The 14,170-nt window shown below is 33.6% G+C and overlaps 4 protein-coding genes across 4 annotated transcripts; 2 read left to right on the top strand and 2 right to left on the bottom strand.

The window, feature by feature from the left end:
- Window positions 1–876: 876 nt before the first annotated feature.
- Window positions 877–2,951, top strand: LOC107370357 (uncharacterized). Its single transcript, XM_015938349.3, has 3 exons — window positions 877–994; window positions 1,103–2,396; window positions 2,464–2,951. The coding sequence occupies exons 1-2, from the start codon at window positions 919–921 to the stop codon at window positions 1,468–1,470; spliced, it is 444 nt and encodes a 147-aa protein (XP_015793835.2). The 5' UTR covers window positions 877–918; the 3' UTR covers window positions 1,471–2,396; window positions 2,464–2,951.
- A 55-nt stretch (window positions 2,952–3,006) lies between these two features.
- REPTOR (repressed by TOR) lies at window positions 3,007–6,602 on the bottom strand. The gene is made up of 2 exons (XM_015938359.3): window positions 6,417–6,602; window positions 3,007–6,121 (listed from the first exon to the last, which is right to left on the bottom strand). Coding segments are annotated over exons 1-2 (1,956 nt in total). The 5' UTR covers window positions 6,418–6,602; the 3' UTR covers window positions 3,007–4,166.
- A 1,113-nt stretch (window positions 6,603–7,715) lies between these two features.
- PDCD-5 (programmed cell death 5) lies at window positions 7,716–8,345 on the top strand. The gene is made up of 2 exons (XM_015938362.2): window positions 7,716–7,895; window positions 7,995–8,345. The coding sequence occupies exons 1-2, from the start codon at window positions 7,824–7,826 to the stop codon at window positions 8,316–8,318; spliced, it is 396 nt and encodes a 131-aa protein (XP_015793848.2). The 5' UTR covers window positions 7,716–7,823; the 3' UTR covers window positions 8,319–8,345.
- sol (calpain 15 small optic lobes) lies at window positions 8,327–14,085 on the bottom strand. Its single transcript, XM_015938360.3, has 5 exons — window positions 13,571–14,085; window positions 9,303–13,075; window positions 9,089–9,234; window positions 8,827–9,005; window positions 8,327–8,746 (listed from the first exon to the last, which is right to left on the bottom strand). The coding sequence occupies exons 1-5, from the start codon at window positions 13,714–13,716 to the stop codon at window positions 8,569–8,571; spliced, it is 4,422 nt and encodes a 1,473-aa protein (XP_015793846.2). The 5' UTR covers window positions 13,717–14,085; the 3' UTR covers window positions 8,327–8,568.
- Between the last annotated feature and the right edge of the window lie 85 nt (window positions 14,086–14,170).

The raw sequence follows: 14,170 nt of genomic DNA, 5'->3' as shown, positions 1-14,170 counted from the left end.
CAGTAAATGCTGCGTCTAAGTTATTACAACTTATAGCAATCAAGAAATCTTACAAGGGACTCTCTAAATTCATTTTAATAAATAAAATGTTTTCTTGCTTATCAAAATAAATTTTACAGCTACTTCCATACACTTTACGTTGACTTGACTGTCGCGACTTGAAAGGGCTCTACATCACGAAACGCGCACTAGCGAAATAAAAGCCAAAATACGTGTCTAATAATTTTCGATCCTCTACAATATAAACCCAGAAAAAATCGAAAATGAGCGTACCACTTGGGATACTTCCCTCGTTAGAAATCTTAACCCTTACCTTTGGTTGGAGATTTTCATCTTTATTAGTTGTTTATCAATTCTGCTTTCAATTCATATTTTGTATTGAATTTTCATGTTAATCTACAAACCGATGAAAATTAAGCTGGTGGTTACAACTTTTGAGCTAATTAGTCTCAATTGGGCTAATTTTGAACTATTACAGACAATTAAAAGCACATGGAAATTTGATTCATCAGAATTTTGATTTTGAAAAGCCAATCATTTTAAGTAAAACTCTGAAAATATAATATAAATGAATAAATTAATCTCAAGTGTCGAGCGTGCTAAAGGGCAAGGTTTTCAGACATAAATTGAGACATGAAACATTCGATAAACAATTTCTTGTTTTGCTCAAGACTAAAGTGATCACATCTTATGTAATTGTTATTATTAATACAAAGTTATTAATAAAGTTAATAACGCGTTTAAGGTAAGTGTCATTTCAATTAAACACTTTATTTATGATTCAATCATGTTTATCGGTAGCTATTTCAATTTATCATCTGAATTTTAAAGAGTATATAATGTTGATGGTAATGAAATTGAATCTTCAGTCTCCTTTATTATTAATATTTGAATCAACACGATTGAAGAAAATCAAAAATGAACATTTCTTTTTATATTTTGTTGCTTTTTGTTGTCTCAACTTACGCTGGTAAACTTCAACCAAAACCTTTGGGTAAGTTTTTGTTTATCAATTATCATTACAATATTATAAATTGTTCCTGTTTCAATTATCTGATTGTTAAAATGACTTCTCTTCGTTTTCTATTCTTATTTATGTCAGAGTTGGAATCAACCAAACGAAATGTGGATTCTGGCATTCATGCTTCTGGAATCCAATCCAGTTCAAGTCTTAACTCTGGTAATTTAAGGAAGACCAGATCGACTAGCAATCCTGAATTGAGAACCTTACTCATCAGACGAGAAAAAGAAATCTGTTTCTCTAAGTTCCCTGTTAAAATGTGCACCCCAGGCCATCATGCTTCACAAACTGAATCTAAAGATGTTGATTTGGTTTGTATGGCTGCGAACTCACATCCACTTGTCCATCTTTGGGCTAAAGAAGTTGAAAAACGTATACTTTATGAAGTTGCGGATCTTTCCGCGACTGAAACTTATACATACACTTCACCAACCAAGTGCAGCAGTTAAGGAATCAATTTTATAAATTAAATGTTCTTTTCCTTCTTCTTTTTTACGGTTGTTCATTCTAGACAAACGGAATATATTTGTATTATCATTAATTTAGCTTATGAATTGAAAAAATATTAGCTCATTCAAACGATAATTTGGTTAAATAAAGTAATTAAAAGAATACACGACTTCAGTCATTGCCTTGGTAAAGACCATATCATACAGCTATTCTGATCATGGTCACTTTGCCGTCAAATGAGAAAAGACATCTTGTTTCTCATAAGTATATTCAAGCGGTGTCCAAACAGGGTGCTACAAAAACTGAATCCAATAACGTAGGTCTGGTTTGTATAGTGAAAGATCACCCAGTTTTCGAGTCGTGAGCTGAATAAACTGAAAGTAGTGTAACTCTGTGAACTTGATTCAATTGGTAAAATTGAAACTTATACTGTATACAGCTAACCAACTGAATACAACAAATAAGATATCAATTCGAGGAACCAAAGACGCTCTGCTTTTCAGATTAAATTGTATCGCTTTGGATTGAACCAAAGCTTCTTTAAAAAACTCTGTTTCCAAGATTTAATTATTTCTCATCATCGATTCAAATGTGGCGCTTCAATGAGAAAACCAATCTCTTTTTTTGTTCAATCACAACAATCAACTTTCATTCAATTTACTGTTATGATTATTTAACTTTGCTTTTAATCTGTTTTTAATTGTTCAAATTTTATACTTTTTTATCTATTTGTTGAATTAACTAATAATTAATTATCTTTATTATGTTAGATTTGTTTGGTAATGTGTTTGGAAGAAGCAAACGAACTGTTCAAGGATCAAACTCTGATAAAGCTGAAGGCTCAAGTGATGATGTTGATAAAAATATGATTGCTTCTACAGTCAACCCAATATACCCGAGATTCCCTGGTAATTTTAATCCATCGGTAAGTTGCAAAGGTCTTCGAAGCTATAATTGGACTAATCTCATCATGAATTTCGTTTTGTTTATAGAATGGACCAGATTTCAAGACATCAGTACGAACTAAAACAATGGAAAGGCAATTATCATCCAATTACTCTCCAATAGATGGAATACCATTTGTTAATGGGCCTACATTAAAGTCAAGCTATAGTGGGATGAATCAATCCATAAATTTAGACGATTGTTTCCATACAATAGATAAAATCGGAGTTTTCTTGAGTACACCATCTTTATCTAATTGCGATTTATACCTTGAAAAGCAATTTCTAGTGCAATATCAGTGATAAATTACAGTCAATATTTGGAAAATGAATATTTATCAAAAATGAAAGACATGTCCATATCCATCGCCCCATATTTATAATTTTTATACAATAACATTGTTATCATCAATTTTTAATTTTATCAACTTAACCAATAGTGAACCTCAAGCCATCTCAATCATGTTGAATGAAATGAACTGCAAGATGATACAAAATTATAAATAAATTGCTAATCTTTGTTTCTCATGATTAAATTATTGAAGATTTTCCTTTTAATTTGGTGAAATAATTTGTGACGAGACAATGATATAAACAAGCAATAAGATAGCTTTTATTTGTTTCATTTTAATTTTTGTCGATTTTTTGTTGTTCAATTTACATGCTTACAATTTAAACAGTGAATTGAAGTTTTTTAGTTTTTTTAAACAATCATTAAACACTGTGACCAATCTGTAGTCAAACTTAAACAGTTGTCAATATATTTACAATAATTTGACAAAAAGAGAAAAGGTGAAAAGTTATTCCATAGAAGGTCAGCAAAAATCTGAGAATCTTGTAAAATTATACATATTTTTGTTATATCTTTCGGTTTCTTGATGTGAACTGTACTCAGATCAATGGGAGGTAAAATGATAAAAAGATGATTTAACAATTTAGCAATTAACACCAAGAAAAACATACAAATATATATCATCCTGTGTTGATTAACTCTTAATAGCATAAAAGATATAATATTGATATAATATATAAATATAAATATGATAACGAAAAAAAGAGGGGAAATACACTGTACATGGAATTTAGATGTTTAAGATACAATTCTAAATATACAGGTAATAGTTAATTAAATATATATATATACACATATATGCATATATATCATCTATTAAATGGTTAATATTAACATGGAAAAATGAAAAAGAGATGAGAAAGAAGAGGTAAGAGGAAAAGAGGAAGATCGATGAAATGCTTTTGTCTTTGACAAGAAATGTTCAGTTGTAATAAACAAAGAAGAAAAGAAGAGGAAAGTTAATCAAATCAATGATCAATTTTGATGTCAATCATTCACTCTTTTCTCGTTAAATTTAAGTTTGACTTTTTGTTGTCTCCATTTTAAAAACTTTTCGACATATTCATATCACAGTGCGTTACAATTACAGCATTCGTAATTTAAAAGGGTGGGATTAGATTTTTCACTGAACACCTTGATAACGTAATATTGATCCTAAAGGTTTTGGATCCTTTAAATATGATTGTTGCTTTGTAAAATAAGATAAATATTAACAAAGAAGTTTAACGAACCAATTTAAATTAATTAGGGGTAAGGTCATTTATAGCCATCAGGAATTGTGGATTAAATAGTTTTAAATGATGGCTTTCAGTTTTGCTTGTTTTGATTTTTCTACTTTAAAGTGACAATTAATTCATACGAGATCCAAACGTTGTGTCGTCTCAAGGCCAAGTTGACTTTAAATTTTATCCAATCCGCCATCAGAAATTCCAGCTGAAACATTGTCAAGAATTGTGTTTACAAAATCAGCCGTATTACCAGCCACTTTAACCTTTGGGCCTTTAGCAGATACAATATCCTCGAAGATATCAGTTAATCTTCCGTCATGGACTGATCGTCCTTTTTCAAGTACCACGTTGGCTAAATGTTGAATGTCATTTAGCGCATTCATCATTCGCTTATGTTCTTGCTGAAGTCCATATAACTTGATTTTGTTGGCTTCATGCTGAGCTTTTTTCTTTAATCGACAGGCTCGTGATGCTAACTTATTCTTTTCTTTACGTGACTTATTTCTTACGTTAACAGGAACCTGAGCAACTGGTGTTAATTCGTTGATTATCTTGCTGAGCTTCTTTAACTCCAAACCAATCATTAAAAGTTTCTTTGGGTTTGGTGTTAAATCATTACCGTCACCTCGTCGAGCTTTCCCTGCATGTTTAACACCTTCCATAGAGCAATCAGGTGAGAAAACGGGATCTTTGGCTTCCATTAAAACATGAGGATCATTACAGATGTCCTGAAGTGAGACTATTCGTGTACCTTTTGGCCCCTTTGATTGAACATTATATTGCCAAAAGTACCTCTGCTGACCAGTTTTTCGAGATCTGCCCATGTCTAAAGCCCATCTGTTTTCACAGTCTTCTGAAGTTGTGGCACCAATCAAATCTTTTGGATCATAATCCTTGTAAAAAGATTCATCATCAGAATCCTCATTTTCTTGGTCTGAATTATCCTCTGGTTGGCTTGCAAAACCTTCATCGTGCGAAGAAAAGCTGCATTCAGTGCTATTTGAATTATTTCGACGTCTCAGTCGAGATGTTGAATATTCTGGACTTGGTCCAGGTTGATAAACGGTTTGACTGTTCCGAAATTCATTATCTGTAGATTTTCCCTCACTCTCGACAATCCTTTCATTGTCATACTTTAAAACAAAATTGCTTGTGTCCATTTGAGGAGAGACAGGCTCTTGCTTGATAGCTAAAACTGGAAAGGGCGAAATGCTTGCCATATTTTGATTGTTGCCCATAAAAATGTCCTTACTAGTAGTTGCGGTTGGCATTTTAATGTCCTCGATAAATGGCTTGATATCAACTTGCTCTAATTGTTGTATAATATCTTGAGATGTCGTAAATGGATTTGAAGATTGCTTTTCAGTTGATTTGGGTGAAAGGACTCTCTTAACTCTCAAAAAGTGACGAGGAGGTGGAGAGGGTTGAGGTGTGTTATTGTTGGAAGGTGGATCATAGATTTGAGGGTCTACGTTGGGTTGAGCAGGAAGCATCACTAGTTGGTCGACTTCGTCTGCTGACAAAGGGATTGCGTTACTAGGGACATTGACATTGTTGAACACATTTAAGCTCTCAAGAGTATTCGTTTTCTTTGAGTCGTCTGGGGATGGTTCAGGTTTAACGACACCAATGGTGTTAACATCATCCCTGGTAGAAGTTGTTGTTGGAGGTGGATTAGCTAAATATTCATCAAGATCAGTTGAGTCAAGTTTGTCATCAACCAAATTTAGTTCAGCCAGTGTTGGTCCACCAGTAAAATCAGCAATATCTGATTGAAATATATCCTCTATCTTCATAGGCTCTTCACAACCGATACCATTGAATCCTTCCGATTGCCATAAAGATAAGCTTAATGTATCCAAATCTTGATCAAAATCAATGAGTTTGTCGTCAAAAGTGAAGCCATCTTCTATTGAACAGTTGTTTGTACTATTTACATTGGCATTGCTGTTGCAATTATTCAAGTTGTTATTGTTTAAATAATGTCCATTGTAGTTCTGGTTGTAAAACAAGCCAACGTTGCCACCAAAATTATTGTTATTGTTATTGTTGACATTGGATACATCAGGTGAAACAGTCACCAAAGAACGATCCATTGTAAAAACATTAAAATCATTCAAAAGCACTGTCAAGTGAAAGTTATGGTATATTCCAAAAGGTGGTTTAGTCAGGTACAAAAAAATAGAAAAAAAAATAATGATTAGAATGAAAACAAAAGCGAGGAGAGAAATCAGAAACAACAGACAGACAGTTGTCGAAAGAGAATTGGAGAGTGAAAATTAAATCAGTGAAGACTAAGAATTAACGTGAAGCAGTAAAAGGGACACTTAAGATCAAATAATCACTAAGCAATAACAAACAGAATACACGATAGAAATAAAAGAAGCATAAAATCAAATAAAAAAAAAATAAATGCTTACTCAATCAAAAATAATCACAGAAAGACTTTAGTTGGATGACAAACTGTCCAATATTGTTGCAAAGGGTTTAGTTGATTTGTTGATGTAATAGATTGTTATTGTTGAATATAATTAACTGTTTAAAATTAGTTAAATTAAGAACGTTTACGAGGTCTTTGTTTTGTTTGATTCTTGAAAACAATTTCTTTCACTACTGGTTGTGTGTTGATAAGCCAAAATGATCTAGAAAAGTCTGTAAAGCAAACCTGATTGGTTGAAGAACTGACATTTTGCATGATGCAATGCATCACGTGATAATGTTTGTTTACAGTTTTCTGTCATTAAAAGAAGAAAGAAGATGATGAGAAAAAATGAACGTGAATGATTATAATGATTATGTTGATGTTGATTGTAGCTAATATGAAGGACAATTATATAACACTGTTTTTAAACCTACCAGACCAATGTTATTTGTCGTTATCTGCATTTTGGTTTAACTCCTTTTAATGCTTGGATTGCTCGTACATTTTGGGTTAAATGATGAAACCTTTGTGGCATTATTTCACTGGTTCAAAGGTACTCCTGTTCTTATTTAATTGGCAATTTATCTTGCTAATTACTAACTCTTTCGGTTTTTAGACATGTGATTGAGTATATTTCAAGTTAACTCGTTCTTGATTATGAAAAGAGTTACTTGATAAAGATGCAATTTTGGTAACATTAATGGCTGTTGATGAAGTGATGATCAACATTTTTTGTGTTATATCTTCAAGATGATTTTAACTGGGCTTATCTTGATCTAGTAATCTGAGTCCATTTCGGTTGATTGTTGCCAGAATTCACAATAACAATATTTTGAAAATTTGCTTACTTTGCTGAATCTATTCCAACAGATATCATGGATTTTCCCAGTTTATTGTTGAAAATCCTTTGTGTATTTAAATTTTTCCAACTTCATCTAATCATGCAAAATCCACTGAATCAATTGAAGCTATTATTTTGCACTTTAAATGGTTATCTACTTTGTGTGTTAGATTTTAAACCTTTTTGTCAAAATCATTGGCAATCAAAAAAGCAAACCTAGATTGTTTTTTAATTTTAACTCCAGGACTTAATGCATTTTTGAGGATCTGAATTGCTTGAATTAAAATTAAAGTAAATTCAAATATTAAAAATCTTCGCTCATTATTAACATTTAAACTGTTAATCAACGCAAATATTTAAAATCAGCTACTTTCCTTTCTCGTATTTGGCGCTGCATTTTTAGGTATTTCTCAGCTGATGATTTGGGTTGAGGCATTTAAAGAAACAAACCTAAATTTGGTTTGAATACCTGATTAATCCAAAAAGCGTATCTACATTGAGTGAATCAAATTTTTGCCATATATTTTCAGAGTTTTGTTGATTTGTTTTTTTAAAAAATTCAAAATGGATGATGAACTTGAAGCAATCAGAGCTAGGAGACTCCAAGAACTTCAACAGCAACATCAAGGTGCTAAGGTAAGTTATTCACCGTTTTGCATTAGTGATTTCTATCCTCTTATTATATGTGCATTCTAATGCTGTGTTACCTTATTTTTCATTTATATATTGTTTTAGGGTCCCTCCGGCGGTGGTGGTGATGACGGCCAAGCTAGACAGGAGAGAAAAGAGAAAGAAGACGAGTTCCGTAACACTATCTTGTCACAAATTTTAAGTCAAGAGGCTCGAGCACGTTTAAATACAATTAAAACTGCCAAACCAGAAAAAGGTAAAATGTTGGAAGACATTTTAATAAACAATGCTCGAATGGGCGCAATAAGCTCTAAACTATCCGAAAATGATCTCAAGAGTATCTTGGAAAAAGTTAGCCAGCAGTTCAATAAAGAAACAAAAGTTAAATTTGACCGAAGAAGAGCTTGTATTGACTCTGATGATGAATGATTAAAATCTTTTTGAATTTTTTGAAAATTGTCATTCAATTATTTATTCAATGTATCAATGTTATCAAACTTTAATACATTTTGATTAGAAATAAATTTACAGGAACAAAAACATAACTTAAATTGCCACAATAAGGACCTTTGGATTTTTTAATACATGTATAAATTAGAAATCTCGAATCCGAGCCAATTTTGCTCAACATTGAAAGTAAAGTGGAAGGTGAATGGAATACGAATTGAATTGTTTATCCTTAAATCGGCCTTGGTGCATGTAAGCCAAATATTTCAGGCTCCAATAGAGGCAAATGATTTGTTCCAGGTGGTCCCCAATCATGAAGGCCGGATTTATGAGAGACCCTATGAGTTAAACGATGTGCTATTGAGAAGCCGCCAATACCTTCCAGTTGTGTAAGAATTATGATCACTTGTCTAATGAGAAGAAATGAAAAATAATGAATATTTTGTACAAAATAGTTTGAATTAGATAGAAATAAATTTCGATTTCTAACCTGTGTCTTGGAGGAATACTGTCAACCGTTCGAAGAGTTCCTCTAGTTGAGACAACATTTACACTCTCACAACAGTTACAGATAACTTGAATTCGTTTATCAGTTAATCGATTTTCAACGACCACAACTAGACCAGCCCATCCTTTTGTCAGATAATACGCCGTCATTCCTTCCCTTCCCTAAAATATTTAGTGTAAGATTAAATTAATGAGTCAAGATAAGTTGAAATTATAGATAAGGAATGTCATCTTCGACAAAGTACCTCATGACGTTGGCCTTTGGACAGGGTTAAATTAATAATAACATCAGCAAGAATAAAAGATGGAGGAGGAATTGTTTCCACCAATAGTTTCTTCGAGCTATGGATGGAGAGGAGAAATTTTGGGTAATCATCAGGTCCATTGAAAGCTATCAAAAAGATATTAGAAAATTTCGTTAATTTGAGTATTTTTTTCTCTCGGAACGATGACACTTACTTGTATGCCAATGATTAAATGCTAAACAAACAACTGCATAAACACCAGGTTCTAGCATTGTTTGACATCCAACAAATCCTCGTACTTGCCGACGACTATGTTTTATAAGGCTACCTATATGACTGAATGAGTTGGGGGCGGCTTTGAATATGAGCACACATAAATCTGATTGAGATCTTTGAACCTTTTTAGTGTTTCTTTGATTCTCTTGGAAAAGGCTAAATTCAATTTCTGTAGCCTCAAAAACTGTAATTATTATCAAATCCAAATTCTCTTTGTCTACAAAAGGAGGCAAAACACCTTCTATCCGTATTTCGTTCCAATCTTTACGAACTTTACAAACATCAATTGAATCAAAATACTTTAAAACATCAGTGAAAGACATCCAGAAAAGACCATCATCCGCAGCATGAGGCATTAATTGAATTTTCAATTCATCAGTCCATAAATCACTTTCATCGGACCAATCACCCTTCCAAGAAAAATGTCCCCATGGATTACGAAGTCTCACAAGTCTGATACCATCAATATCCTGAACATCAAGAACGGAATAAGCATGTCTAGGCCTTAGACCTATTCTGTGATACTCCATGTCATTGACAATCATGTTACCACCGCCACATGAAGCTCCCATGAGGAACCCAGCAGCTCGAGAACTCAATAATTTGGCCCAAATCAAATCTTCATCGATTCTCTCTTCTTGAGGTACACCGTTTGTGGCTGGTTGTAGAGGAATAGATTCACATGGTGCACCAGTTAATGTTGATAAACCTTCAATAGCTCGACCAGAAACTAGTGCTTCGTAGCAACCATGAAGCTTAGCCACAGCCTTTTCAATCAATGGAACCCACAATTGTTTCCTTTTAGCTTGTGAATAAACCAGTCGTCCACTACTATCGCAAGGTAGTAAATCATCAACCAAAACGGTAGTCCATTTACCATCTTTACAAAGTCGAACCTGATAAGCCCCTTGAGGACAAATTTCTCTGGTGACCATCACTTGTTTAACTAATTCTGGTCGCTCAGCAAGAACCGCCAAGGCACTAAGAAGCCAACAATTACCTAAAACGCCCTGAGAGATATCTGAAACCATAGGTGTTCTAAAAACTGCCCATTTGACATTAGCCATGTTCGGGTGACATTTGATGTCACTCAATCGAAGCCATTGAGAAACTGTTTTACAATGAACTTTATCCTCCCAAGAACAATATAAAGATTTAGGAGATGGTGGAAAAGAGTCGTCAACAAAACTTATTCCGCTTTGTTTACAGAATCTGACAATATTTTCCCATCGATCTCGTGCTTCTCCTTCTTCAATCATTCGTAAATCTTCCATAAGTTCACTTTCTCCACGACAAAGAGTATTATTGACTGATCGATAAGTTGATGTTCGACTTCGACTAACTGTGTCTGGTCTCATGGTTAAGACACTTCGAGCTTGTTGACACATCTCACAGCTGTATCGGGAAACAGGATTTATATAAGTACATGCTGAACATTCCCATTTGACTCTTTTACCAAGAGTTGCATCGGATCTAGTTGTACTCAGGTCATTTTGTACAGATTGACTAAAAGGCTGGTTAATTATTGGTCGACGAGATTCACAAACCATACACTTTTCAAGATTCTTGGAATTACGAAGAGTACATCTATCACAAACCCAGCTTTCTTCATGCTTGAGAGTTTGAAAAGTTTTGTCACTTGTGCTATTGGCCTTAGATCCACCACAAGCAGTACAAAAGTTTTCTTCCGTGGAATTGTTGAGAGTGCATTTTATACAAGTCCAAAAGTTTTCATTTGTTGATGAAGAATTCAAGGATGTTGAGGATATTGGTGTTGATGATGAAGATGGGGATGTTGTTGACGACAAAATACTTTGAAATGAGGGTAAACGATTACAAATGGAATTCATGTTGTTTGTATATGAAACTGTACCATTACGAGGGATTAAGTTTATTGGAGATCCTTCATTGTGATTTCTCGGTGTATCACAATAAAGACATGTGATAGAGCTGGATGTGTTAAATGACAGACTACAATGATGACAAGTCCAAAAAGTATTATCTTCTGTTTGACTGTTCAGTTCTTCGTTGTCTGTATCCGAGGCTATTGAAGATGGCGAGGAGGAAGAGGATGACGAGGATGACGAGGCATTAGATGATGAAGACGATAAAGATGTTATCATAATGTTAGAGTTGGTATTTGTTAGTTGAGTACAAGTTTGAGAAAAAATCGGTGGATCTGCTGTAGCAACATTTGATTGTGAACACGATGGAAATTCAACTGATGGTACCTCGTGTAAAGATTTACTTCTTTTAACTTGGCAGTTATTATTGAAAGAAGAAGAAGAAGATGATGATGATGATGATGACAATGATGGAAGAAGTCCTTGACTATTCGATGCATTTTGTTGTTGAATTTCTTTCTGTTTATTTGATGATAAAGGAGATGGCCTTGATATAATTAAAGATGAATTATCATTTGAGATATCAATTAAAATTACATCATTTGAATTCATTTGATTGGAATCGGAAGATGGCCTCGACCCCTCGGAATCATGTTTCCTTAATCTAGCTTTGAACTTGGCTTGACGTACATTCATGCCATTTTTTCGAGCATCAGGTTTGGTTAAACAATTTAATCTTTTTGTATCACATACAACACATGCAAAGGTTGATGCTAAATTGAGAAAATTGCAATCTTTATTCGAGCATTTCCACTGGCGTTTAATCTCGTATTGAGGTTGATGAACCGGTGATATTAAATGAGTTAGCAGGCAATTTGTTACTTGGAAATCTGAAGATTCCAAGCCCTTGTAACCATGACTTTTAAAAAAGACTTTACCTCGACGACAATTGAGGCAATCTTTAACTAGGTAGAGATTACTGAAAGAACACTTATCACAGATCCAGTTAATATCATCACTAGATTTTATCTTAATCTTTTTATTGTTTTTGGTTATGGCAACTGAATCTTGAGAAAATGAAGGCGTCTGTAAAAATGATGTAGGATTGTTGAAATCATTAAAAGAATTTTGAGATTTTTGAAGCTGCTGCGATTGAGAAGGATAATGATGGTCAACAGTGACATGAGATCTTTTTCTTCGTTCACATTGAACACATTCGGAACAAGTATCAAAATTTTTATATCCACAGAGTTGACAAATCCATTTTTGATTGCGTTTACCAATACACTTGACGAAAGTTTTCTCCAGAAAGTTCACTCTATTCTCAGAGAGGCAATTTTTTTCCCTTCCGGATTGACAGTTTATCTCTTCTCCATCCCCTGAATCCTCTTGCCTTTCAACCACCTCTACATCCTCGGCCAAGTTTCTCCTGGTTACTCCATTCGGGTAGTATGAAGAAGCATCATTAGTGGTAATTGAAGATTTAGTATATTTTCTCGAATTATTCTTGGCATCATCAACACCATCTCTGTGTCTTATTTCGTCTTTTTCTTCACCAAATTTGATCCCTCCTTCTCTTATACTACAAGCTCCCGAAATTGTACTTTCTAAACCAGAAATATCTTGACTTCTTAGTGATGTAACTGTTGATTTAGGTGTCACTTGATTTGAACAACTTGTTTGATAATTTATCAACTGGGAATTAACAGGATAAATTGAGTTTTTCACTTTTCTACGAATTACTTTGGCTCCATTGAAATTTCCCTTAAAACCCCAATCGGTTTCGTCGTCGGTTTCTTTCTCTTTCTCATCTGGTCGAGTTATTCTTCCATTTTCCAATGTGTTATCATCAGTGTCAGAATCCTCACTATTTGAATAAGGCAGAAAAAAACAATTAGTGAAACAAATTTTCAAATGGTTATAAAGATTAGAAAAAAAGGAGACTATCAACATGAAAATCTAATTTTAACACAGTCAAAAGATGTGGACTTTCAGCTTTGTCCTCTAAAATTATACACATTTTAATGGACAGGGCAGACTGTTAACTAACGATTTAATCAAAACAAAACATGGTTTCTAAGAAACCAGGCTAATAAATCAACGGTTTTGTCTTTCATTCTAACTCCTTTTCTTCTTTCTCCCTAAGCTTCGACTTGTAAATCAAACCGCCATTAATGGCAGGTTCTCATCCAGGTTTATCGCATAAATAATCAGTTTTGAGAGAGAGACAAGATTTTAAAGCCTCGGGTGAAATCGACATAAGTGAAGACAAGCAGTTTTTAATTACACGCCCTATGACAGTTAATGATAAATAGGGGTAGTTGAAAAGGATGTAAAAGATGAAAAAAAAATTGACGAGTACTCAAGGCTGATAATTGAATTGTTTGGTCCCTCAAACAAAATCGGACAACCAGATGGGTCAACTGGATCCTCTTGATCATCAGTTAAATCTATTAACTGTGGCTGTGGTGATGGAGAGGATGACGATATGGATAGATGGTTATCCATAATGGATTAAACATTAAATTATAGCATTTACTCTTTTGGTATTTATTACACTGTAGGTCGGTCAAGATTTATCGAATGATAATATGTACAATATTTTAATCAAGTAAACTGCATGGAAACCAAATTCACCAAAAAAATGAACCAAAATAATTTTAAAATGACTGAAAGAGTTGATCACAATATCACCAGAAAGTGGGTTTCCATATTTTCACCTTGAACACGACTGCAATGTAGCACAAAATAATTTGGTAATTTATTATCTAAATGAGTTTCAACAAAAAAATAAATAAAGATGCAGTGTAAAGCTAATAACAATTAAAATCAATTTACTGGAGTATGGAGTTAACAGCTGATGATCTTGTTTGTCAAAAGAGAAACAAGATGGTAAAGGAGGGAGAAGAGGGAGAGGAGAGTAAAAAAAGGGGGAACATTGAAGTCATAAAAGAAATGGTTC

Source organism: Tetranychus urticae, chromosome 3, assembly GCF_039701765.1.
Source record: "Tetranychus urticae isolate SD_2017Ah chromosome 3, NJAU_TeUrti_SD_1.0, whole genome shotgun sequence".
Classification (NCBI taxonomy): Eukaryota; Metazoa; Arthropoda; class Arachnida; order Trombidiformes; family Tetranychidae; genus Tetranychus; species Tetranychus urticae.
Note: the sequence above shows the minus strand (reverse complement) of the source record. Positions and strands in the feature narration are given on the sequence as shown.

Bases quoted from the DNA above. Each gene is read 5' to 3' on its own strand.
- PDCD-5 (XM_015938362.2), top strand. From the start codon at position 7,824: ATGGATGATGAACTTGAAGCAATCAGAGCTAGGAGACTCCAAGAACTT. The intron at 7,896-7,994 runs GTAAGTTATTCA...ATATTGTTTTAG, and splicing joins AGCAACATCAAGGTGCTAAG to GGTCCCTCCGGCGGTGGTGG.
- LOC107370357 (XM_015938349.3), top strand. From the start codon at position 919: ATGAACATTTCTTTTTATATTTTGTTGCTTTTTGTTGTCTCAACTTAC. The intron at 995-1,102 runs GTAAGTTTTTGT...TATTTATGTCAG, and splicing joins ACTTCAACCAAAACCTTTGG to AGTTGGAATCAACCAAACGA.
- sol (XM_015938360.3), bottom strand. From the start codon at position 13,716: ATGGATAACCATCTATCCATATCGTCATCCTCTCCATCACCACAGCCA. The intron at 9,235-9,302 runs GTAAGTGTCATC...TCTTTTTGATAG, and splicing joins ATTTAATCATTGGCATACAA to CTTTCAATGGACCTGATGAT. The intron at 9,006-9,088 runs GTACTTTGTCGA...TAAATATTTTAG, and splicing joins CCAAAGGCCAACGTCATGAG to GGAAGGGAAGGAATGACGGC.